This window comes from Lycorma delicatula, chromosome 10 (genome assembly GCF_047948215.1).
Source record: "Lycorma delicatula isolate Av1 chromosome 10, ASM4794821v1, whole genome shotgun sequence".
NCBI classification, from domain to species: domain Eukaryota; kingdom Metazoa; phylum Arthropoda; class Insecta; order Hemiptera; family Fulgoridae; genus Lycorma; species Lycorma delicatula.
In genome coordinates, this window is record NC_134464.1 from 56513203 (window position 1) to 56541013 (window position 27811).

General features: G+C 28.9%; 1 protein-coding gene across 1 annotated transcript in view; it reads right to left on the bottom strand.

Annotated features, from left to right (window-relative positions):
- LOC142331542 (uncharacterized) overlaps positions 1-17194 on the bottom strand; it is a 123500-nt gene extending 106306 nt beyond the window's left edge. Inside the window, exon 1 of the mRNA XM_075377530.1 lies at positions 16947-17194. Coding sequence (XP_075233645.1) covers positions 16947-17075 — 129 coding nt within the window. The 5' untranslated portion in view covers positions 17076-17194. The remainder of the gene's footprint in view (positions 1-16946) is intronic.
- Positions 17195-27811: the final 10617 nt, after the last annotated feature.

Genomic DNA, 27811 nt, shown 5'->3' on the forward strand with positions numbered 1-27811 from the left:
TATTCAGCGCTGACTGTACACAATCAAGATTTGATAAAATATTAAATAAATGACATCTTTTAGTTTATTTAATTTTTTAATTCAGATTAATTAATAATAAGTTAATAATACGATAAAATTGTCCCTTGAATCAAATTTGATTGCTCGTTGTAAAAAGAATAGTCACTTTATCTCGTAACCGACGATACATAAGAAGACATTGTGGCCACCCTGAGACTGTTTTTAACTTCGTTCGACAACGATAATAATAAAACGGATATCTTTTATTATCAGTTTTACTAAGAATAAATCCGATAAAAATTTAAACGATCCGATTGGTTACCGAATCGAAATAGTAGTTATAAAGCCCTAATTTGTATACTTTCTTGACCCGTTTCTGTTTCGATATGTAAGTTACTAAAAACGATCAAAATATTATTTTCTTTATATATGCTTATCCCAGTAGGTTGAAGAAGAGGCAACAGTCGCTCACAAAAATAGCGCAACCAAATCGATAATGGAAAATAAAAAGGAGTGAAGTGGTTTTCTACTGCCTTTCTAGTACAGCGTCCAACCGTAAATGCGACAGTTTCATTATATTATCGAACGTAGAATTTGCTACATCATGTACATCATTACTCTCAGGATTTTGGGCAGTGATAAAGTGAAAGCGTTTTTCTTCCTAAAAAAAAAAACTCAGAGAAAACAATTTACACATCAAATGCATTACATATGAAAAGAAAGAAATTCTGAGATAAATAAAATAATGAAGCAACTTAATGAATCCCTTTATAATACAAAAAAAGCTGATAACATCGTTGTAGGACTTTTCCATCACGCGTTTTTTTCTGATGCATGGCATACATACACAACTTAATTTAAAGGTGTATAATTTTATTTAAATATAATATTTTTTTGTATATTTAATTCAATTCTTCTAGCTAAATCGCAGTCGCATACCGTATTTCATTCGCGCAGATATGGCGGTACTAGCAGCCACTTTAAATACTAATAATTTATTTAATTCTACTGCTCACTTTTGACATCACAACATAGCAGTCGACTACACTAGCTGCATGTCAGTGCTACACTAGCGCTCCTTGTGGTAAGAGGGAGTACTAATGACATAGTATACCCACTTAACCGCTTGTTTATTTAGAGCATTTTTGGGGTAGGGGGTGCAATTTTACAATTTTTTAGAGGGAAATATTATTTTTTAATCATTAACGAATGTGCCTAAGTATTATAAGACCTTAATTAGGCGAAATCTTGAGAAACTGAGGGTGACTGTTCTTAATCTTTTAAGCTGAAAATTTAATGGTATCAATGCCCCATATATAAACGTATTCTGACCATGTTTGGTCAAAACCGGTCGAGTAATTCTGGCGATATAAAGTGATTTACTGGGCGACACACGTATATACGAACATCAGGAAAATTTCAGTCCGGTTTTTTGGGTTCCTTAGATGTCAAAACGTCAAGATCCGGTGAAAACCGCTTATGCTCAAATTGAACTGATTACAATACTTTCCCTTCTAGACCTATAGCGCTAGACGGGAAAGTAAAAACTGTTATTACTTTCCCGTCTAAATAGCGCTATAAATATCCCGTCTAAATATTGCACTATAGCGACGGAAAATCCTACAGCTGAGTTTTCAGATTTTTTTTAATATTGAGGGTTTTAATAGAAGACATGAAATATTTAATAGAAAAATACATGAATATTTTGCTTTTTGTTTAATTAATATTATTATTTATTAATTAATAGGAAATTAACGCAAAATAAAAATGCATATCAGTGATAGGGCAATATTTTTATGTCATATTGCTGTCGATAGAACTCTAAATACGTCGACTCCCATTTATACGCTTTACATTAAATGTCGGCTGTAGTTCGAATCCCTATTAATAAAACTGTACCGTAACATAGAAGCTATCGACGTATTCAGTTAAGGAATAAATAATTTCACTAGACCTTTGCACTACTGTACCCGCTTGACAACAATTCGCAACAGTTTAATGTAATACAGTAATCTACTATAAAATTTAAAATTATTATTATAACCTAGATTCCGTATATTATTCAGTTCACTGCTAAGTTTCACTTACTTGAACGCTCATATTGAAAGACTTAACTCCACTAAAAAAAAAATGTTTGGCACTTTTCATACGCTACAAAATTTCCATACTATATTCACGCACACAAGCTTGTGGTAGTGAATTAATCATATAAAAAAAGAAAAAGAAAAACTCTACGAGTGCTTTTGACACTGATGAGAATGACTTCACAAGGGTATTATCATTATTCAAAACTTTTTCCCATAATATTTAAAGGATAAGAAGTATATCAAATACTTCTTTAATATGAATAAAAATATTATTTGGAAGCATCTGTTCGGTGAAATAGTTTGAATATATGAAAAATAAAAAAAATTAATAATGGAATGAACCATAAATTTACTTTTATATTAAAACAAAAAATTGTCTTGCTTAATATAAATTACCTTGAAAAATTTATTTTAATATATATTTTTTCAAACTTTCAATATATTTGAATGCTATAAAATTTAAAACTCTTCTTTCAGAATTCTTTTTTTTTTATTATAACGACACAGCGACTTTACAATCTCTTCATAGAACAATATATAAATAAGATGTATTTGAATTAATATTGAGTTGCCACAGCCCAGCGGCTTGTGACAATAATGGAATAGATAGATGAGTACTCCGTACGCCCAGACCATAAAGTCACCCAATTGAAGCGATAAGGCAACCCAAGAAAATTGTTCCACAGCAATCTTGAAAAATCACTGATCGTATTATCTAACAAATTGACCGCCAAATAATTCAGGTGCCAATCCAAACGATTTTGATATCATAGGCTGACCAGGAGATTTTCTGCCGAACGGTTCACAACTTAAGATCATTATATATAAGGCTATTACTTATGTACCAGGGTATATTGAGCATTTTCCGCAGTTATTTTGTTTGGAAATGTTCAAGTATGTCAATACTTGAGTTGCACGCTGTACCCCACAATTCAATCCCGTAAGTCCAAACAGGCTTCAAAACGGAATTGTAAATCAACAATTTACTTTCTGGTGAAAGCAAAGATTTATGTCCTACCAGCCAATACATGTGTTTAAACTTGATATCCAACTGTTTCTGCTTAGAAGTGATATGTTTCGCCCAAATAAGTCATCCATCAAGGTGAAAACCCAAATATTTACAGTCTTGTGATCTCGAAATCGGAACATTGAAGATAGAAACAGAAGAGGACAGTGAACCTTACGAAGGGTGAACGTGACGTACTTTGATTTTATTTCGTTCATTTTTATTTTCCAACATGTAAGCCACAATTCAATGAGAGTGGTATAATCTTAAATAAAACGAGACGAAGTAGTCGGATTTTCTTGAACAGCAATAATTGCAGTTTCGTCAGCAAACATTGTAATTGTGGTATCTTCTGTAATTGGCAAGTCAGCCGTAAACAGAACATACAAGATGGGTCCGAGAACGCTTCCTTGAGGTATCCTTATTGGATATGGAATAAATCTGTCAAAACCTCTCCATGTTTAACTTGAAAGCTTCTGTATTCTAGGTAAGATTTTAGTAATTTCAGAAATAAAATTGAAAATTATTTTCTTCAATATATCTTACAATCTTTTTTGATTATTAATTAATATTATTATTAAGAGAAAAATTTGTTTCAAATAAAAAGCTCGTTTATCAAATATTATAAAAGTTTAATTCTTTTAGAAGATGTTCAGTTATAGTGCTTCATAATTACAGGTATTATTTATGATTAATCGTTTAAACCCGATCATATTTATTTATGATTTGACTGATGATGAATTATTTTCAGAAAAAAATTATAAATCGATAATTTTTGTAGATCTTAATTTCTGAATTTTTTAGTCTTCTAAGAATTTGATCGCTAACGAGTTTTGATTCTTTCGTATTTTTGGGCTATATTTCACTTTTTTTTACTGTGTTTTTTTCTTTTTTTCTTTGTCATTTGGATTTCACTGTCATTGTGTATTATTTCGTTACTGAAATATCAAGGGACACTTGAAAAGTGTCATCATTACTTTGATCAAAAGATTTTAATTATTTCTGGGCGAAGTACTTGTGTGTTGTATGTCTAGACAGTCAGTTATTTAATTTTATAAATTACAGTTTTACTTTTTATAAGAAATTCGATGTCATTTAAGGCTTTTCCTCAAAATATCTTAAATGAACCTCCTCAAAAACCTAAAAATTTACTTTATATTTTTGTGATAAATGTTAACTACTATCCAGATCGAGATGCATTTAAAAATATATAATGTAAAAATTTCAATTCACTTGGTTAAAAGAGTGATGAGTTACAAAAATAGTTTTTTCTTATGTATGAGGATGGAGGTATTATCCGTACCCCTAAATAAACGATAAGTAAATATATGTTTTTTAACAAACCCCAACAAAATTGATGAAATAAGAAGCAAATAATTTTTTCTCGTTTTTGCAAGATTTCAGAATTTAGTTATTGTACTTCGTTTACAATAAAAATAGATTTTTATCTATTTTCACTTTCATTTCTATTTTTATTTTTATTTCGTTTTCATTTACTTTTAATTAATTAATTAATTTTTTGAAAAATAATTTTTCTATCAATTTTGTCTTGAAATTTTTTATTTGCTTATTGGCTATAATTTAAAAAATAAATTTATGCCAACCCTAAAAAAATCAGTTTCTTAGAATTTTTGGTTTTACAAAGATTTTCTCGGTAATTACGGGAGAACTCTTCTTTGATCCAATGTTTCAATTTTTTCATGTACGATAGCATATAAAAACTGTTAATTTTACTAAATAATTTATGGCCGTAGAATTTTGGTATAGTAGGGGTAAGTATGACCTTTAGAGCAGAAATCTGATAGAAATCTATTGCTACTCGTAACTAAAAAAAGAAGCATTTCCAGATCTATGTTTATTACAGACTAAACTTTTTTATTATTAGATGAGAGGAATAAAGTACGGCAAAACTTCTTGAGACAACCGGGATATATATATCCAAAGAGTTTTCCAGCTACTGCCGGGTCTGGGTGTGTGTGTGTATGTGTATAGGCAAATGAAATGACTGGTACCGGCTACCAGGCCTAACGGAGCTGCAGTTGCAGTGCAATGTAAGTGCAAATGTACCGGTAAAAAACATGTCGTCTGGAACAGACACAGATCGACCACCTCTGAAATGTGTGGTTAATTAAAACCCAACCACCAAAAACACCGGTATCTGTAGTCTAGTATTCAAATCCATATGAAAGACCTGTCTTTAAAAAGACTCGAACTTTAGAATACTCGACTTGAAAACTCGTCATTGGTCCAAGAGTCAGTATTATTGACAAGGTGTGGTTGCCCGGCTTTTTTCAGTAGCCAGTAATTAAAACTTTCTTAACCCTATTAACTTGTGTTAGGAAATTATGTTGAGGGACGTTTCTCTCATATTCATCGACATTAGTTTCGGTGTCTCTCAGGGCTCTGTACTAGGTCCTGTGTTATATTCAGTATTCACTGTGGACCTTCAAACCATGGAAGGTTGCATCATCACCACATTTACCGATGGATTGCCGTTAACGAAGACCCTGAACTAGCCTCGCGAGAACTGCAAATGGCATCAGACCTTGTCTGCGCATGCAGAAAAACATGGAAGGTTAAGGTAAATCAGGATAAAGATATCACATTCGCCATTAGAAGGCATGACTATCCCATTGTGAACATGGATGGCGTCTTGATCCAAACAAACAGAGGATGTGCGGTACCTAGGACTTCTCTCATATCGGCGTTTGACCTGGAAGTGTCACGTGAGAATGACTATAAAACAACTGAACGCGAAGTATAAGAAACTATATCGGCTGCTATCCAGAAAGTCACGCCTTAAGTTATCCAAAAAGTTCTGATTTGCAAAGTTATCCTACGAACAATCTGGACTTATGGCATGGAGTTGTGGAGGACAGAAAGTAATAGTAATGTAGATATACAACGCTTCCAAAACAAGGTAACGAGAACAATTGCAGTGGCGTCAAGGTTCACACGGAATGATGAGGTGCATGAATATCTAGAGCTTCCGACGTTTCGTGAAGTTGTGAGGCAGCGCAGTGTTAAACAGCAACAGCGTTTAGAAAATCACGACAATCATTTAGCGATCGATGAGCTTGATAACAGTGTGACGTCCGAAGGTTAAAACGTCTCTATGTACTTGAGTAAGGGACTAGTGAATGACAGTTTGCAGTTACTATCGCTAAACCTAGCAATATTATTTTTGTTTGCTTTATTTTTTTATTTATTCTTTTGTTTATATAAGCATGTTGTTTTGTTCTTTGTTCGACTAGCTCTCTCTTAATATTTGTTTCTTTTATTAATTATTTATTTGTTTATTGGATTTTTATTGGTTAATTGTGTGTTTTTATGCAGTGAAGTGTTGGCAAATTTTTTTTTTGTAATGAACTTCAAGATTACTGATAACTATTGTCATGGATTAACTTATTACGGGAGAGTTCCTTAAGAACCCCCTATGTCATGTGCTTATTATCAAAATATTTACTTATGGTTCCATCATATGGAGCCGATTGTATATATACTCTTGTGGAAGAAAAAAATTACAATAAAATAATTATTTATAATAGTACACCGTAAATGACAATTTTTAACAAGACGTGATAAAATATAGTGACAGCTAGTTTTATTTTTTATATTATATAATTAAAGTATAAAATTCAAATGTTTATAGCCTACTGTTGCAGATAACTGTAACGACATAATTTGTTAGTCGCTAGATAAAAAAAAACATATTTTTCTTTGTTTTTATGAAATATTATATTTTCAAGATATTTTAACGGCAATCAAAATATCAAGGCATGTCAAGGACTCCTTTTTTTACATTTATAACTAGATCAGCTTTCCAGTTAATTTCTTCTGATTTTATTAAAAATGTTAGGTTCTTCATTTATCTACTTACATAATTATAGAAGTTTAGTTTGATTTTAAAAAAATAACCTGTATCATGAACAATCTTGCGTTAGCCTAATTATTTATTACAGATTTTTTCTTAAATTAATATTAAAAAAAAATGTAGTATTATTTATTATATCGTTAACGTCCAATAATAATTACAATAACGGATGATAATTAATTCTATAGCATGTGAAAAATGGCATACATGACCTGGAATCTCCTGGTTCGAATCCCGGTCAGGTTATTTCAGCGATATCATTAGATAATAAACAAAAACAAAAAAAAAAATTGTCGTAATTTATTATCAGACAATAAAATCTTAATAAATAAATAATTTTTAAAGCCGATATGGCGTATAGCACCGATTACGATGTACTTTATCAGACTCAAACGTAAGGTCAGAAATAATTCATCGTTTCCGGTCAAAATTTCTGTGACCGTTACTAAATCATCATGTTACATTATTTTAAATAAAATCATTCGCAGAAACAGATCTAAATATTTCTTCTGTTCAAAATTCATCAATAAATACGAAAAAATATTTTGAATCTCATAAAAAACATTTAACAGTCAATCTATTAGATAACTGAGAGACCGTTTGAAGACTGAAACGTAAACATCCAACCGACTTTTGTAACTTTTCAAGGCTTAATTTTATTGATGAAAATAATGGACTAAATTTAAGTACATTAAATTGATCAAATCGAAGTAGCTCGATTGAGTTTCCTTTTAATGTCAATTTTCCTACGCACTAAAATCTGCTGAATTTTCCATTAAAATGGTTTATAAAACTAAAAGTTAAAAAAACCTTTTATCATAATTTCAGCCATTAAACACTTAAAAACTAATTATTATTATTATTTTTTTTTTAGTAATATATGTTGATATGTAACTTTTCAGAATACCGAATCAAAACTGATCTTGTGTAGAGTAATTTTCATAACTTTATCACCCCGCTGTTAAAAAAGAAACTGATATGTCAAAAATAAATTGATACATACTTTAGATTATCTCAAAAGATATTATGCCTGAAAACCTTACTTTGAATGTTTTAAGAGTTAGGTAGAAAAGAACAAGTTTTCAGGTCGACTATTTATACCGGTGTAAAAGAAATGCGATTTATAATCGTGAGAGCAAATAAAAATTGAAATTTTTATAAAAAATCGTAATTAAAAAACAAGTAGACAAGAATTACATAAAAGTTTATAAAAAATCTTCAGTAATTTGGTATACACTACAAAAATACATTTACCTGGTATTTTTTTGACCTATTTAAATAAATCGTACTTGAATTATTTTTTCGAGGGGGTATTGAAAATTTTGCACAACACGATTAGATGTAATAACGAGTAACACATTTTTTTTCAAACTGTATTTGTAAATATTAAGACGATTTAAAGTAGGAAAAAAAATTATTATTACTGAGAGAGTGAATCTCAAAGATGATTTAAAATAAATTATTTATTTTTAAAATGATGAAATTTAAGAAATTTTAGGAAATCAAATGAAAAAAAAAAATTAGAATTGAAAATCTTTCAATTTAAACCTAGAAATGCGAGTTTAAATTCCCAGTGTATACAATATTTTTTTTTTTTTTTTTTTTACTGTGGGGACTGGATTTTCTTTTTACTTTCTTTTAGAAATAAAGGAAACATTGTGATGGCGAAAAATTTCAGTTTTCAGATTTGAATGGAAATATCCATTTTGACCATCTCTGAATCCATTTTGACTAGTTTCGGCGTGATGTCTGTACGTACGTACGTAACCGAAAAACGATTAGCCGTAGGATGTTGAAATTTTGGATTTAGGACTGTTGTAACATCTGGTTGTACACCTCCCCATTTCATTGCAATCAGCTGAACCCAAAGTGTCCAAAAAATCCCAAAATATTTCGATTTTGGATTTTTTCTTAACTGCAGTAATAAACCCTCATTGAGAGTTTATCAACGATATATGATAACTGGTACTTATTTTCATTTGTTCCAGTGTTAAAGCCAAATAAGAATTTAATTAATGAATTTATTGTATCTTACAAGGGAAAGGCACATTGATTCAAATCCAACTTCATCTCCTTTTTTTAACTTTTTTTTTAATTTAAATATACTGATTTATTAATAATTATTAACCTCTGATTGTAAAAGTCTTTACAATAAATAAAAATTCAATAATGGCAATTAAAAAAAAAATATATATATATATATATGAAAAAAATATCAGAAGTTATTAATGAAATAAAATTTTATGTACTTTTGATTTAAAAAGAAAAAAAAATCTGAAAATGTAGTTTAATAGGCATACAAGAAAGTTATGTAGTGTCCACATCAGATTTTATGTTTGTTTTCCTTCAAGTATAACTTTTCAGTTTTCTTCATCGGTTCACTCTTCTTCGATTATTTATTTTATTGCTTAAGTTATTAACTAATATTTGATGATTACTTATTCATTAAAAAAATCGATTTCAAGGTGGCTTGTTTATAAAGTAATTCAAAAGAAATAATTATTTATTCTCGGAAAAACAATTATTAACAGTTAGTATATTTTTTAAAATAAAATCTTAAATCATTTATTTAATTTTTTTTACAACTAGATTTTATATTAGGGTTTGTTTTGCGATCAAAATACTGCATTATTAGAATGATTAAGAAAGAAGTTAATATGAAAACGGTAGATTTCTTTTTTGTTATTTTGTACAATAGTATTTACAATAATGAGAAAACTTTACCTACTGTAAGAAAAAATGTTACTGTTCCCAATATTATTACAATGCTTAATGCATAAAGCTATATATATAATATGCCCATTCCTCATATAAAGTTGCCTACAGTTCACTTTCGTGCCCGCGTGTGTGTTAATATATATATATATATATATATATATACACACTGAGTCATTCAAGGTTTCTGGCTTGCTTTATAAGCGAATTCCTCTCATCCAAATAATGAAAAAAAAAATTTATATATAAAACATGTGGAAATGAATTATATAAGAGTTACAGCTAACTGAAAGCAGTTTCTGCTTTAAAGGTCAGCTAAAATTAAATTTACTAAAGTTGACTTAAGTATAAAAAATTAAACTAAAATTCAACAGATCCAATTTATCAGGCAAAATAAATGTTTTATGTAGTCTTCCGTAAAAGATTAATCTCGGTAAAGTTATTTCCAGTAGTTTCTGAGATAATTGTAGTAAACCCCCAAAAAAATCTAATATAAGAACTCCAATTTTCGTTTTGGCATAAATTTACTTTGTTAAAATACCGATAGCTAAATAAAAAACGTTTAAGACAAAAATTAAAGAGAATAGAACTCATAGAAAATTGATATCACTTAATAAATAAAAACAGAATAATTTTTTAAAAACATTATCAATAGTTAAACACATACGACAAGATAATTCCACTACACCGAACGATATCTTTCGCTGTCGTAAGTCGAAAATAAACTATTTCCATGAACATTTTTTTATGAGAGAAATACATCTTATAACCTATGACAGCATGTTTCTTTTATTTTCAGCGAGTGATCATTTTTTTCTACAACACTGAAATGAGAAATTCTTCTATTGATAGAAAAATTTAAAAAAAAGTTTACAAAAGAAGAAATAGTATACATATTTTGTGAAATAATAAAGGTTAGACAGAGAATAAACAGTGTATCAAACCGATGTAATTTAATTAAATAGCTATACAGAATTATAATTCGTTGTAATATCTCATCAAATATGCTAAAATATTGATTTCTTTTACGAATTGCGTTGTAAATTAAAATGAACGCTTTTAATCACGTATAAGGTATCTTATAATTTAAGTAATAAAATTACACAGTAGCGTTTGATTAGGGAAACTTAAGTTATTTAATCAAAACCCATCGGGTTGGTCTAGTGGTTAACGCGTCTTCCCAAATCAGCTGATTTGGAAAATCGAGAGTTACAGCGTTCAAGTCCTAGTAAAGCCAGTTATTTTACACGGATTTGAATACTAGATCGTGGATACCGGTGTTCTTTGGTGGTTGGGTTTCAATTAACCACACATCTCAGGAACGGTCGAACTGAGACTGTACAAGACTACACTTCATTTACTCTCATACATATCATCCTCATTCATCCTCTGAAGAATTATCTAAACAGTCGTTACCGAAGGCTAAACAGGAAAAAGAGAGAGAAGTTATTTAATCAGTAATCCAGTATGCTTAATTCATTGAATTGTTTTCTTCTTTTCATTTAAAAATCTATTTGTACGTTTTTCGTAAGTGAATACTTTGAACAAAAAAATCATTCTTCTTTTTCTGTTAAAAAATAAATCTTAATATTTTTAATAATATAGATACTATGTACATGAAATGATTCTTTTAATTGTAAATTATTTTACTTATAACAAAAAAATTGTTATTAATTCTGTTTAAATTCCTATATTACTGGTATATTTTGACTAAAAGGCTTTTAGTTATCCATTAATATCGATCTGCAATCGAAAATGAGATAAAAATATTATTAAGTAGTACTGCCAGTTCAAAAGGATTAGTTACTTCGACCATATAGGTAAGTAGGCGTGTGCCGACGTAATGCGCATGCGTGGAAATGTTTACTGATCTACCTAATAATATCAGCCTTTTCTTTTTTCTGTTTAGCTTCCGGAACCACCGTAAGGTATTTTTTTACTTCAGAGGATGATGTGTATGAATGTAAATGAAGTGTAGTCTTGTACAATTTCTTGAAACAAAATCTTGAACGGTCGACCGACCGCTCCTGGGATATGTGGTTAATTGATGCCCAACCACCAAAGAACACCGTTATCAACCATCTAGTAATAATATCCATAAATGTAATTTCCTTTACAAGGATTTGATCCATAGAACTCTCGACTTCGAAATCAGCTGATTTGCGATGACGAGTTCACCACTAGACAAACCCGGTGGGTGAAAAATATCAGCCTGAATCAGTTTTCTTATATCATCATTTTATTTAGGTTTGCGACTGATGTTGCTACGTACAATTATCTCTGAATTATAAAATATAAAAATAAATTATTATTTATATTTTTTGTATATATTTATATTTTTTTAAACAAAAAATCGATATTTTGTTTCTTTTCTTCATAAATCGTTTGAACTCTTTATCAACCTGGTAAAATTTTACATTCATTTCTACAAACATAAATATTTTTGTTTAAAAAAACATTTTACTACTGTATTTACAAAGGCAAAGAAGCCGTAATAGAAAAAAAAATTCCGACAAGGATGTTCCCTATCCGCGTTACTTTTTAATCTTTACATAGTACTAGCAGTTAATGATGTTAAAGAACAATTTAGAACCGGAATAAAAGTGCAAGGTGAAATGATAAAGATGCTGATATATGCCGATCATATAGTAATTCTGGCTGAGAGTAAAAAAAAGATTTAGAAGAAACAGTGAATCGCATGGATGAAATCTTACAAATGAAAATAAACAAGAACAGAACCAAAGTAATGAAATGTAGTAGAAATAATGTAGATGGACCACTGAATATTAAAACAGGAAGAGAAAAGACTATGGAGGTAAAAGAATTTTGTTATTTGGCAAATAGAATTACTAAAGATGGACGAAGCAGGAGCGGTATAAAATGCCGAATAGCACAGGTAAAACGAGTTTTCAGTCAAAAATATAATTTACTTACATCAATAATTAATTTAGACGTCAGGAAAACATTTTTGAAAATATATATTTGGAGTATAGCTTTATACGGAAGTGAAACTTGGACGATCGGAGTACCTGAGAAGAAAAGGTTAGAAGCTTTTGAAATGCGGTATAATAGAATGTTAAAAATCAGACGGGTGGATAAAGTGACAAATGAAGAGGTGCTGCGGCAAATTTATAAAAAGAGACGCATTTGGAGAAATATAGTTAAAAAAAGAGAGACAGACGTATAAACCATATATTAAGACATCCTGGAATAATAACTTTATTGGAGGGACATGTAGATGGGAAAAATTTTGCCGGTAGGCAACATTTGGAATATGTAAAACAAATTTTTAGGGATGTAGCATGTTAGGGCTATACCAAAATAATACGACTGGCACTAAATAGGGAATCTTGGAGCTGCATCAAATCAGTCAAATGAGTGAAGACAAAAAAAACCAGTTGTAAATCCTTGCGATCAAATTTTTTTCTTTTTTTAATTTTATTTTTAAGATCGTAGTAGATCTTTATGTCCCAGTACAGAAGATCTGATGCTTATTAAGCTTTATTAAATTAAATAATTAAAAAACAATTCTTCTAATTGTTTTTTAAATTAAAATATTTATATTTCATATCAAAATTTGGTTTCAAAAATAAACTGTTGCTTTTTAACCTAACTTTATTCCTAGATGAAACGGATGTCAATATCCTACAAATTGCTTAAAAAAAATGTTTTTCTTATCATTGTCTTCGGTCATTCTGGTTATTGTAAATAAACAAATAAATGTTGTTTTAGTTATGAACGATTACTTTTTGAAATTATAAAAAACAATGTATTCTGTTATATAATCTCAATACAAAAAACATGTACGTTAATTAAAAATAATTACTATTAACACAATATACCACCCGTTGGAATTATTATTATTTCTTCCCCTAAGAAAGCTCTTCTATTTGTTTTATGTAAATCTGCTTTTGACATATTTCTTACATCAAATCTTCCATTTTAATTATTAATTTTACCTAAATAAGAACTTTCTTTCACTTCTGGAATATATTATATACTGTTATCGTAGAAAATTACAAATCAATAAATTCAATTGTTAATTACAGATACAAATAACATGTAATATTTTTGTTTTAATAAATACATAATTTTTTAGTATGAAATACTAAAAAAAAATCAGAATAAAATACATTTTATTCTGATTTAGATTGAGGGATTTATTATTACAGAGAATAAAATAGATGTGAATGTAAATTTTATCAATAATAAGAAATATCTGTAGGGTTTTATATTCTTATTATCTTTTACAAAATATATGCTCGGATTTCCAGTAATGGAAATTGCGATTAGATGGTTGTTTAAGAATTTTTCACAAATATAAGAAAATTTTTCTTTTATAATCAAATAAGCATTAGTACATCTAATTCTAATAATAGTAATGAATAACAATGAAATACGCTTATCTACGTTCTATTCGAGGCCTACATAAATATCTGCAAAAATAATGTTCATTAATACTTTCTGAAGTTCGAATTATTTTGTATTTATTTTTTTATATTTACTTACCCTAAAATTATTGCAAGTGTTTAATATTTAAATAATTAATATGGACTTTAATCGTAATTGTTGTTTTTTTATGTTTTAATCAATTCTGAATTTTGTAATGCTGTTTTTAAAAGGTTTTAACACGGTTTCCCTTGATATTTCCAAGCAAATAGAATAATAATTATCTCTTCTTAATGCGGTATACGTAATGTATTACATTAAATTATTTTAATGTAATAATAACGATTGATTTATTTTAGTAATACTGAATTTAATCTATTTTTGTTGTGGTTTATTTATTAATTAAAAAAAAAACCTTGAAAAGATATGAAGAGAAATCTTGTTATAAATAATTACGGTATTTCACCTTTCAACTTCGGCAAAAATTACACACGAACGCGCGCGTGCGCACACACATACACCTATAGTGATTTTGTAACTCCTTAATTATATTAAAAATTAAATTTAGATTTAGAATTTCGCATGGTAGTTGGAAAATATTTTGTCAGTAATCATTACCGTTCGATATATCGAAAAATACAGTGTAATTGCAGTATAATGTAAATGTCAATGACACGTTTATCCGCATAAGTACACACAGTAATGGGTTTTTTTGTATGAATGAATAATAAAATCTAAAGAAGAAAATAAATTTTACGGATTTCTAAAGAATGGTAAAAAACGCACTTATTTTTTCACAAATTACAATCTAACGTTTAAAATCTATTCTAATCAGTATAAATTAAAATATAATAAATACAATCTGTAAAAATACATGTTAGGTAATCTCTCATGTAATTAATAGTTTGATATTTCCCCTTAATTATTTACTAATTAATGATCTCTTTTTTCAGTCAATAAGTATTTTGTTTTTTATTTAAAAAAAAAAAAATAATTAGACCTAATATTAATTCTTCGATGAATTTTCTTGTTAATAAATAAAATGGTATTCTAATTTCTTATTTATGTCGTAAAAAAGTCACTCGAATAACCTATGATCCGTAACCAATTTCATTAATGAATACATTTCACTTTTCCATTTTCTGATAATTACGACAGATTTTTTTTTAATGATATCAAATCAATTAAATAAATGAAAGGAAAATAAAGGGTATATAGTAGCACCCATGCAATATAAGAAACCCTGAACTCATTTTTGTATTGATTTATTCTGTTATAGAAAGAGGTTTTATTATACACGTGTATATATATATATATATATATTTTTGAGTGTGTTTTCTATTTTATAAAATTAATGCAATTTTAAGTGATTAAATTGAGAAAATAAACTTATTATATAGTTTTATATGGTACTGCATGTTTTATAAATGCTGCATTTAGGCTACTTCAAGTTTTAATATGTAGCGCTTAAAACTTAAGTTTCATTACGACATAAAAAACATCTGACAATTTAAGTATTTATATATGATGATATTGGATTTTTAAAATTATTTACGCCTTTTTTCATCCGTAAAATAAAGTTAATATAAATACATTTTAAAAATTTTAAATTTAAAAAAGTTTCTTTTAAAATTTTATTAAAATAAAACCACAGTTAAAATTACATTGTACAACATAAGTAAATGTTGACAGCAGAATCTACTGAATTTCATAGTAGTTTGTAGGTAAATGTACAACGATGAGTTTATTAATTTTTAATAAAATACATATGAATGACGTATTATTGTAAAGTAGCTTAACAATTCATATATTAATTAAATATTTATTATAAGTTAAATCGTGTGTTAAGAGAAAAAGTCACCATTTAACAGTTTAAGCAAAATAAAATTTCAAAGTTTTAATTTAAAAATCCATTGCATTCCACGTTAAAAGTAAATATATGATATTTTATATTGAATGTACTAGTAACATACAAATAAATAAAAATATATTTTTAGAAAAAAAAAATTAAGTTTAAAACTTAATGAAATAATATTTTTTATTGTAACTTTTTATTTAAATTTCATTATAAAATTCTATCCGTTATATTTTTACTTAGGTGAAAATCACAACTAGATTTGTTTAGCATTTTTATTATTTTTAACAATTAATAAATAAATAAGAGAATGAAATGGATTGTATATTTATATTTACAAATAATTAAATAACCGTATTAATATGCATAAAGATTTAAAAAATTACTTACGCTTTATTAATAATAGTAATTTTTAACTAATTTTATAATAAATTTAAATTACTGTTTAAAACTGAAATTAATTTTATTAAAAAAATTAAAATTATAAACGTTTCTATATATTACACCATTAAGTATAATTTCCTGAAATTAATATTTTAAAATAAATATAATGAAAATTAAAAGCTAATTATAATTAGAAAGGAACACGATTCACGTTTTAGATACTAAATCAAAGTTTCCTTTATTTATTTATTTTACAGTTCGTATATATAATTTATTTTTTCAGAAAATTGTAAAAAAAATTCGTTAATGTTGTAATAAATAAAAACACGAATTTATAATGGTTTTTACATTTAAATGAATTTTGTGCGTTATAAAGCATTATTATGATATATAGTGTCATAGCAGTAGATATTTTGTTATTTATTCTGGTGTATATATATATATATATACGTATAAGGGTACTCCGCAGAATTTAATGACTTGAAATAAAAAGCATGACACTTTAAAAAAGGGCTCTGGTGGTATCTTTTTAAATATTCACTCTCTCTCTCTTACTATATATATTTATAAATTAAACATAAATTTTACATTCACTATATTTATATATATACAAATACAAACTTAAATTTTACTTACAGTATATACGCACGATGCTCTGCATTGTGCCACTTTCAAAGGAGATCCAATTTCTTCCCCTAGTACATAATTTAAATACAATAATATCATAATTAATGTTTTAACCGTGTAAATAATCATTTTATTCATTTTCTTTTTTTTATTTTTAAATTTCAAATTATGTTTTACTTGCTAATTTATTACTAACAGTTTTTTTTTAATAATAAACTAATTTGTACTATTTTTTTTTAATTACGTAGTATTAAATACACTTTAATGTTTGTAGTTGCTGTCTTATATTATTAATTTTTTACAATTACAGTAATTAAAAGCAGGTCCGACTGATATCACTACACAATTAAAATTAAAAAACAATCAATTTTTGTTTTAAAATTAACGTTGATATAATAATTATTAATTTTTAAATGATTTTTAATCATTTTTATAAATTGTATAACCTTTATAAAAAATAATAAGTTTTTTTGTTGAAAATAAAGTATTACATTAATACAAATAATTTTTTCTTCGACTTTAACAAAAAAAACAGTATAATAATTTTAAATTTAAGTCATAGTCATTTTTAAAATATATAAATGTGCGTATGTATAAACATTAATTAAAAAAATAATTATTTAAATACATTGTAAAACTTCAAAACGATACTGATGATTTAACCGTACAATTAAAGAACTGGACGCTTATACCGCAACCGACCTCAGAGCTCTGTCACCGGCAGAGAACTGAGCCCCGACCTTCCTGGGCCGAGCGTTCATTTCGATTTCTACCACCAGGGGGCAATACCTACCGGGTTCTATCTCCCACTACTTGAACAATTATCTGCAGACCAATAAAATGTCTCCCTATTGAATGACATGCAATTTGGCCGACACAATGTTTTTTTTTCTCTGCTTTATTTTGTTGCCATACATACATTTTAAAGAGCGTCAACTATTGCATTGGATTTCGTTTATACTCATTACCGATAATAAAAAAAAAGTTTGTTTTTTATGTTATTATTTTGGTACAGTTTTCGTTCAATTATATTACAATTTAAGGTAAATCCATGAATAAAGCCCTTTCTTTCACCTTGAAAGTAGTTCATTCAAATTAAACCGGACCGATTTAAATGTATACATATTTCTGTTTTAAAACCGTTTTGTGTCGTAAAATTAAGTTAAATATTTACTATTTTAATTTATTTCAACATAACACGAGCTATTTTAATAAAAAATAATGACGCGGATTAAACGATAAATGATAAGATATGAAACATTTTACCCGAAATCAAACTCGGGAACGTGCGATGAATATTAATATTTATTCTACAATAAATCGTTTAATCTCTTTAATCAGAAAAAAGTTCCACTTATTTCCAAGAAAATATATCTATATAAAATGAAAATCGTCCTGGTACTTACGTATTAACGCCACCGCAGCTACAGCTACTTTAAAAACAAAGTAGTCAACCGGATTTTGGTGGAAAATGGGCTGATATAGAGTTTAACACAGATTCAAAACAGTCTCTTTATTCATTTTAATAAATGGTTATTTTATATTTATTTATTCTACAAATATAAATTAACCAAACTTAACCTACGCTCGCTTCGCTCGTTAACCTTAATTAATTAACACCGTAATTTTTTGATTATTTAAATAATAAATAATTGCAATAATTACTGAATTTATTAAATAAATACTCAAAAAATTACGGTGTTAATTAGTCAAGGTTAAGTTTGGTTAAATTATATTTATAAAATAAATAAATATAAATAACTATTTATTAAAATTAATAAAGAGACTGTTCATTTTCCACCGAAATCCGATTGACTACTGTGATTTTAAATAAAGCTGTAGCTGCGGTGTCGTTAATACGTAAGTACCATCGTCCTTTTTAACCAGAATAGTTACAACTTTACAAATCTTTCCTATAATTCGAAAACGTTTGCCCCAAAATATCAAAAGTTAATGAATAATTGATATGGTACATTTTTAGCATATATTATACGTAAATAAATTGAATTTTATTAAAAAATAATCGGTAAAAGATACTTTCTTAAGTTTTTTAAAACTTTTTGTAATGAAACTGAAACTTCATATTCTGAGAGAAAAGAATATGGATTAAAATAAGACCACCCTATTTTTTATCATTTTGTAAAGAGAGAAATTAATCGTCAAACTCATCGGCAAAGATATAATGCGACTGGTATAACTTTTATAAACGTACTCGTAAATCACCATCATATGTACTTTACAAGTATAAAGAATCGTTTAATGTCTATATCGTTAAAATCGGTTCAGGCGATCTGGAGTTATAGAGACGACTAATAAATTAATCTCTGAAAAGGATTATTCTCCCGCAAGATTAATCGGGTTAGAAAAATATATAATAACTTGAATACATAAATCTCTGTAATAGTTTTATTATTAGTTTTTTATTTAAATATAGAATACGGAGGGATTGTTTTTAAGGTATTTTAATGTAAATATCTATGTAACAATTTTATTATATCTAATTTAATTGCATTTCAATTTCTCTTGCTCTAAAGAAGAATTTTGTTTTTGTAATATCACGTATGGAAATTTATTATAATATAATAAAAAATTATAATTATAATTTATTATAAAGTGTACGATACAAATGTTTTATAGTTTGATACTTTCGTTAGAAAATAAATTGTCCTTGATCTATTGAAAAATATACGATGGGGAAAATACATCGAGCCAAAATTTTTCTTATACAGTATATATTAAAAACTTTTCCTACTTTTTCTTTATCATCAACTTCTTTTTCTTTTTTCCTTTTCCCTTTTGTCTTCTCTCCTTTTTCTTTTTCTGTTTTTATAATATCATTAAACTTAAATAAATAAAATATATTTAATAAATAAATATCAGTAACGGTAGTTTTTCTTTCTTTTTTTTTAGCTGTCATCTGGCCGATTCGTTCTAATTTTCTATTGCTTACTGTACTTTTCTAAACCTTTAATCGTTACGTATTTACCACGCTTTTTATCGTTAATTATTTGTTCCGCATATTCAATTTTTGTCTTCCTTTATAGTTTTTATCTTCTACACATCCATCTATCGACAAATTAATTAAACCAGGAAGACCTACTTAGACGTTGTTTTACAAAATTTTCCACTAATTTTTCTCCTACCCTGTTTTTCTTAAAATCTCTTCATTTCAATGTACGTAATTTTCAAAATCCTTCTATCAACACCGCATTTCATACGCTTTTATACTTCTCGTTTTTATGGTTCCTCTTCGTGTTTCTGTCACATAAAAAATTACGCTTCCCGCAAATAATCTTTTACGCTTCTTCAAAAAATTTTTTCTAATTCTTTTACTCTCATTTGGTGTTAGCAGGGTTCATTTTTTACATGAAAGGTTTTCTTCCTTGAGCCGACCTGCTTTTGATACGACGTTTTTTTATATTTTCTTAATGTTATCTCTTATTCTTGGTATTACTTTCTCCATTCTTTGTAATTTTACTAACTAAAGAACTAAACGATGTAACTTCTCGTATGTTACGCGTACATTTTTTATTTCTCTTTAATGTAGATGATAATAATAATATTTTCAAATTAGCTTGTGTTTAGTTTGTATTTATGAAAACAATTTTTCAGAATTCTTGTTTTTCTCCATTTTATTCCAATATATTTTAAAAAACGTAATTTTCCCAACAGAAAATTAAAAAATAACATTCTACGAGTCGGAGCGTGGAATGTTAGAAGCTTAAAAAAGGTTGGTAGGCTAGAAAATTTAAAAAGGGAAATGGATAGGGTGAATGTGGATATAGTAGGAATTAGTGAGGTTCGGTGGGAAGAGGAAGGCGACTTTTGGTCAGGTGATTTTAGAGTAATTAACTCAGCGTCAAATAATGGGCAGGCAGGAGTAGGTTTCGTGATGAACAAGAAGATAGGGAGGAGAGTGGAGTATTTCAAAACGCATAGCGATAGAATCATTGTAATAAGGATAAAATCAAAACCTAAACCGACAACGATTGTTAACGTTTATATGCCTACAAGCGCCCATGATGATGATGAGGTAGAGTGTGTATACGAAGAGATTGATGAAGCAATTAAACACGTAAAGGGAGATGAAAATTTAATAATAGTTGGAGATTGGAATGCAAGCATTGGAAAAGGCAAGGAAGGAAATATAGTGGGTGAATACGGGCTGGGCAAAAGGAATGAAAGAGGGGACCGACTTATAGAGTTTTGCACGAAGTATAATTTAGTAATTGCCAACACCCAATTTAAAAATCATAATAGAAGAATATACACTTGGAAAAAGCCAGGCGATACTGGAAGGTATCAGATAGATTATATCATGGTTAAGCAAAGATTTAGAAATCAACTCGTTGACTGCAAAACTTACCCTGGAGCAGACATTGATAGCGACCATAATTTGGTGATAATGAAATGTAGATTGGGGTTTAAAAACCTGAAGAAAAGTTGTCAGATGAATCGGTGGAATTTAGAGAAGCTTGAGGAAGAGGAGGTAAAGAAGATTTTTGAGGAGGACATCGCAAGAGGTCTGAGTAAAAAAGATATGGTAGAAAATGTAGAAGAAGAATGGGAGAATGTTAAAAAGGAAATTCTTAAATCAGCAGAAGCAAACTTAGGCGGAATAAAGAGAACTGGTAGAAAACCTTGGGTTTCAGACGATATATTGCAGCTGATGGATGAACGTAGAAAATATAAGAATGCTAATGATGAAGAAAGTAAAAGGAACTATCGGCAATTAAGAAATGCTATAAATAGGAAATGCAAACTGGCGAAAGAAGAGTGGATTAAAGAAAAGTGTTCAGAAGTGGAAAGAGAAATGAACATTGGTAAAATTGACGGAGCATACAGGAAAGTTAAGGAAAATTTTGGGGTACATAAATTAAAATCTAATAATGTGTTAAACAAAGATGGTACACCAATATATAATACGAAAGGTAAAGTCGATAGATGGGTGGAATATATTGAAGAGTTATACGGAGGAAATGAATTAGAAAATGGTGTTATAGAGGAAGAAGAGGAAGTTGAGGAGGATGAAATGGGAGAAACAATACTGAGATCTGAATTTAAGAGAGCATTAAAAGATTTAAATGGCAGAAAGGCTCCTGGAATAGACGGAATACCTGTAGAATTACTGCGCAGTGCAGGTGAGGAAGCGATTGATAGATTATACAAACTGGTGTGTAATATTTATGAAAAAGGGGAATTTCCGTCAGACTTCAAAAAAAGTGTTATAGTTATGATACCAAAGAAAGCAGGGGCAGATAAATGTGAAGAATACAGAACAATTAGTTTAACTAGTCATGCATCAAAAATCTTAACTAGAATTTTATACAGAAGAATTGAGAGGAGAGTGGAAGAAGTGTTAGGAGAAGACCAATTTGGTTTCAGGAAAAGTATAGGGACAAGGGAAGCAATTTTAGGCCTCAGATTAATAGTAGAAGGAAGATTAAAGAAAAACAAACCAACATACTTGGCGTTTATAGACCTAGAAAAGGCTTTCGATAACGTAGATTGGAATAAAATGTTCAGCATTTTAAAAAAATTAGGGTTCAAATACAGAGATAGAAGAACAATTGCTAACATGTACAGGAACCAAACAGCAACAATAACAATTGAAGAACATAAGAAAGAAGCCCTAATAAGAAAGGGAGTCCGACAAGGATGTTCCCTATCTCCGTTACTTTTTAATCTTTACATGGAACTAGCAGTTAATGATGTTAAAGAACAATTTAGATTCGGAGTAACAGTACAAGGTGAAAAGATAAAGATGCTACGATTTGCTGATGATATAGTAATTCTAGCCGAGAGTAAAAAGGATTTAGAAGAAACAATGAACGGCATAGATGAAGTCCTACGCAAGAACTATCGCATGAAAATAAACAAGAACAAAACAAAAGTAATGAAATGTAGTAGAAATAACAAAGATGGACCACTGAATGTGAAAATAGGAGGAGAAAAGATTATGGAGGTAGAAGAATTTTGTTATTTGGGAAGTAAAATTACTAAAGATGGACGAAGCAGGAGCGATATAAAATGCCGAATAGCACAAGCTAAACGAGCCTTCAGTAAGAAATATAATTTGTTTACATCAAAAATTAATTTAAATCTCAGGAAAAGATTTTTGAAAGTGTATGTTTGGAGTGTCGCTTTATATGGAAGTGAAACTTGGACAATCGGAGTATCTGAGAAGAAAAGATTAGAAGCTTTTGAAATGTGGTGCTATAGGAGAATGTTAAAAATCAGATGGGTGGATAAAGTGACAAATGAAGAGGTATTGCGGCAAATAGATGAAGAAAGAAGCATTTGGAAGAATATAGTTAAAAGAAGAGACAGACTTATAGGCCACATACTAAGGCATCCTGGAATAGTCGCTTTAATATTGGAAGGACAGGTAGAAGGGAAAAATTGTGTAGGCAGGCCACGTTTGGAGTATGTAAAACAAATTGTTGGGGATGTAGGATGTAGAGGGTATACTGAAATGAAACGACTAGCACTAGATAGGGAATCTTGGAGAGCTGCATCAAACCAGTCAAATGACTGAAGACAAAAAAAAAAAAAAAAAAAAAAAAAAAAAAATTTTCCCAAACAGTTGAATATTGTTTTTGAAGGAGCAAAACAATATCAAAATATAGGTTTTAAAATGATTCATTTTTATATATTTAAACTTTTTTAAGCGAGGTAATTTAAATCTAGAACACTATTATAGTTTTCCTTCGTTATCTATTTTTCTTGATCGGTGATGACGTTTGATTTGTCGTAATAGGTATTCGCTTCATGGTCGAGATATATGTTTCTGATTGTATGCATCGAAATTTTATTCCATGGAATAAAAATAATAACATTGTTGGTGTCCATAAAGCAAGATTTCTGAGTCTATTACACTAGGGAACAAAAAAGAAATTTATTTTGTCTCAGAAAGAAAAATATGTGATTCTGATATTATGTTTTCTCCTGAATTCAAATATGATATCGGTTTTTCTCCATCACGCAAGATTTCTGAGTGACAGGCACTTATAATTACAAACATTCTAATACTTTCTGCATTTTAACTATTCAATATTCATACATTTGACTAACCTACAAAGTAAAAAATGACGATTTTCTTCTATATTTCGCATCCCTCTTAATCGTCCAACAATAATCGGCTAGCATACCTAATATGCTAAATGGATTCCTAAATCCATTTGCCTTTATACCTCTTTTCCATAGCTGAAATCTTCTGATGAAAACGTTCCCAGTGCTAATCGCTCACTGAGCCAAGATTTTCCGGGAAGAAATATTGGTGCGAATGCAGGAAGTGTACTTTTAAGGACATATTACAACACAAATTTTTATAAGATATTATAAGATCGTTGACATCACGGTCATTTTCCGCCTTTCGATTTCCCAAAAAACTCTTAGTAACATTTTTGAATTCTTATCATGCTGCTTTCTCCAATGGATCTAATAGTTCCTCAAAATTTTCATCATGCATTAGTGATCGTATTTCTGAACCCAAAAATATTCCTTCTTTAATTTTCCCATCACTAATTTTTGGAAACTTTTTTTTAAGTGCGTGAAACCAGGAGTATTGTCCATGGTCTTCACGAAATTCTTCATTAATCCTAGTTTGATATGTAACGGAGGTAGATACACATTTTTAGGATTACACAATGGGTTATGTTTCGCATTTTTCTGTCTAGGAATAAGTGATTCGCGTTTAGGCCATTCTTTTTTAATGAAGTGTTTTATTTCTATTCCTACTATCCCAGTCTTACAAAAACAACAGTACTATGTATTTGGTGGTTTGAACCTTCAAATCACCACAAATATTCCATTCGTACACTGTATATTGGAGCTTTTCCAATATAAATTTAAAAGTTTCGGATATTTCTTTCTTACTAGCAGAGTGAGCCACAGGTACCGATGGGAATTTATTGCCATTTTGCAGAAGCACAGCTTTTAAACTAACTTTAGAGGAATCAATGAACTAGCGCCGTTCTGTTCGGTTATGTTCATTACAAAGTGTTTCCATAAGAGAAAAAAATGTCATTACAAAAAACTAAGCCATTTTCTTCAGAAAAGTAGTCTTTAAATTCAGAGTGATAATTGCGATAAGTACATATTTTTGTATTCTTTTGAAGAGGATTCCATCCTTTTAGTTGGGAAGCAAGCATTTCAAACTGTTTTTTGGATTACTTTAAATCTCGTATGAGATCGTTAAAATTTTTTTGTATCATCAGAATCTATTTATCTTTTTTCCTTACTTCCATCAGACACTGAGCTCTCTTTATCTAATGTCACATGTTCTGGAGGCTTTGGTATGGGCAATTCTTCGTAGTGTGGTACTGGTCTTTTGCAGATTGCAAGTTAGGGTACACCACTATATGTTTTGATTTTGAAGTAATCCCTTTAATGTTTGTTAAACAGAAATAACAGTCAGAAGAGTGGTATTTGAGATCCCTTCAAATTATAGGGGCAGCAAATGGCATGTAGTGTGTGCCATTTTTCCATGCAGTGAGAAGCCTAGAACACGATAAACAACAGATATATGGGGCACAGGCCTTTGTTTGGTTCCCACCTTTAGACCCAAAATAAAGTTCATAACACTTTTTTGCTAATGGAGTAAGGTTTCGCTTTTGGGACTTGAGCGTCACTTTACCACATACATAACAAATATTTTTAGAATGATTCAAACAAGCAATTTGTAACTAACGACAAGTTAAAATAAGTAAAGTTATAAATGTGTGTCATATACAATAATTCAGACACACAAAGCACAATTACGTGTTTACTGGTTCACTACTATCTCGCAACTGGCATCGTTCTGATGAATATGCGCTACACTAGATCACGTTTTTACATGTACACATCTGAATCGCAACGCTACCCTTGGAGTTAACCTATTTGGTTCCATCATATTTAACAATGCTGTAAGAGCTTTTACTTGACAATGGACAAATGGACGAAAAAACTTTTAAAATATTTGAAGAAATTAAAATAACAAAAAACTATGGGTGATAGAAGAATTTCGAATACATATTTGAAAACAAGATTTGCATTAAGTAAACCCTATCGGTGTACTTTTTGGAGACAAAAATCATGTTGACCAATGTATTAAATATAAATTTTGTTTGCACGATCAAATTTATTTCGTTTGCATGAAAATTAAACCGTACTGCTTTGCTTTAAAGTTCCTTAATAAAACGCTAATCTTGTAATCGCAATTATTTATTATACGTACCTATTTATTCCCGTCTCAAATACAATAATTTCGTCTCTTAGGACTCCTTGAAAAAGGCAGAACGAGTTTTCTTGGTATAAATATTGGCTGACAAATAATTATTAAGCAACCATAAATATGAATCTTGTTGATTGATACTTAAAAGATGTAATTTATCCAAGTATTTATATTAAAGCATGAACGACTTTGCTATCGATAATAGTCACTTATTCTTAAAAAAAATAGTATCTCCCTCTATCAAAACAAGAAGTGTTTTCGTGTAACTCAATACAATGGGAGAAAGGGGTTTCATACGCTTGCATCGCTATTTATAATCCATTATCAATAATTTAAACAAATTTTTCTACCAGTTTATTCAAAATTCAATTAATATATTTTCTTATGAAGAAAAAGAAACGTTCTTAATAATTTTTTAAATGATTACTAATAAAAAAAGTGTAAAAATCTTTCATTTTTCTGCATCGTCGCTCAACGACCATATGTATGTATTTAAAAAAATTTCACTAACCCTTTCCGAATCGTGATTTTTTTTTGTAGTTATTTCATATGTATACATATCTATACTATGTTTTTATTTTTAGCTACGTGTAGGTTTTCTTGTGGAGGAAATAAAAGAGGTCCAATGTTCCGTTTGTGGTAGGGAAATATTGCAATAAAAAGATCTTTAGACCCTTCTCAGCAGGTGATGAGTAACATCTAATAAAAATAAAAATGACCTTTATAATCCTCTTATAGTTTAACTTTTGATACCTGTTAAGGGTTTTCACGATTAAATAAAATAAACAGTTTTATTTAAATTACTTAACATGTCAGGAACTACTGGATATTGAAACCAGACACATAATTTGAATCGTTAGTGATCTACTTTTAAAAAAAAAATTAATGAAGGTTGAAGTATGACTATGATTGGTAAATACTGTCTCATATTAATAAACATAACAATGAGTGAGACCTTCATACTGACATGACGGATAACGTTAACTTTATTTTAACTTTTGACCTTTTATTTATATTTTTATATAATTCAGTTTAGAATAATTAATGATTGTGAAGTAAATAATTACCATGTATAACACATCATTGTTCCTGAGGATGGATTAATAATCCGAAAGCGCTTGAACATTAATATTAAAAATTGTTGGTAAGTGGGAAACTTTATATAAATAAGGTTAGATAGAATATGTTCATAAATTCTGTTTGATAGTTTTTTGATAATTTTGACTTAATTTTATCATTTACTCTCTACTGTTAATAGTACTGAGAGGTTTATAATCGATCGAGCTGTTTCCACATTTCATGTGATTCCAGGAATTGGCCAGAATGTCCTCTCCACCGGTAACTTTTTAATTTTTGAAAAAAAAAACTTTTTTTTAGCGGTTACATTTAACCCGGTCAAGGTAAATTGTTGAATATGAAGTTGTAATTCTATCACAGTTAAAAATACCCGATCTGCGAATTCGGAAAGTATAATTCTTAAGAGGATCAAAATAATCTTCTGAATAGGAATGTTCACGCACGTCCCAGTATGTCAGTAAGTAAATCATCCGTTCACCGTCCTGTAATATTTCTTATCTTTGATCCACGTTTTCTCCTTTAATCTGTTTGACTGCAGGTAGATCCTTCGTAGAAGCTAATAATCTCTAAAGATTATTTT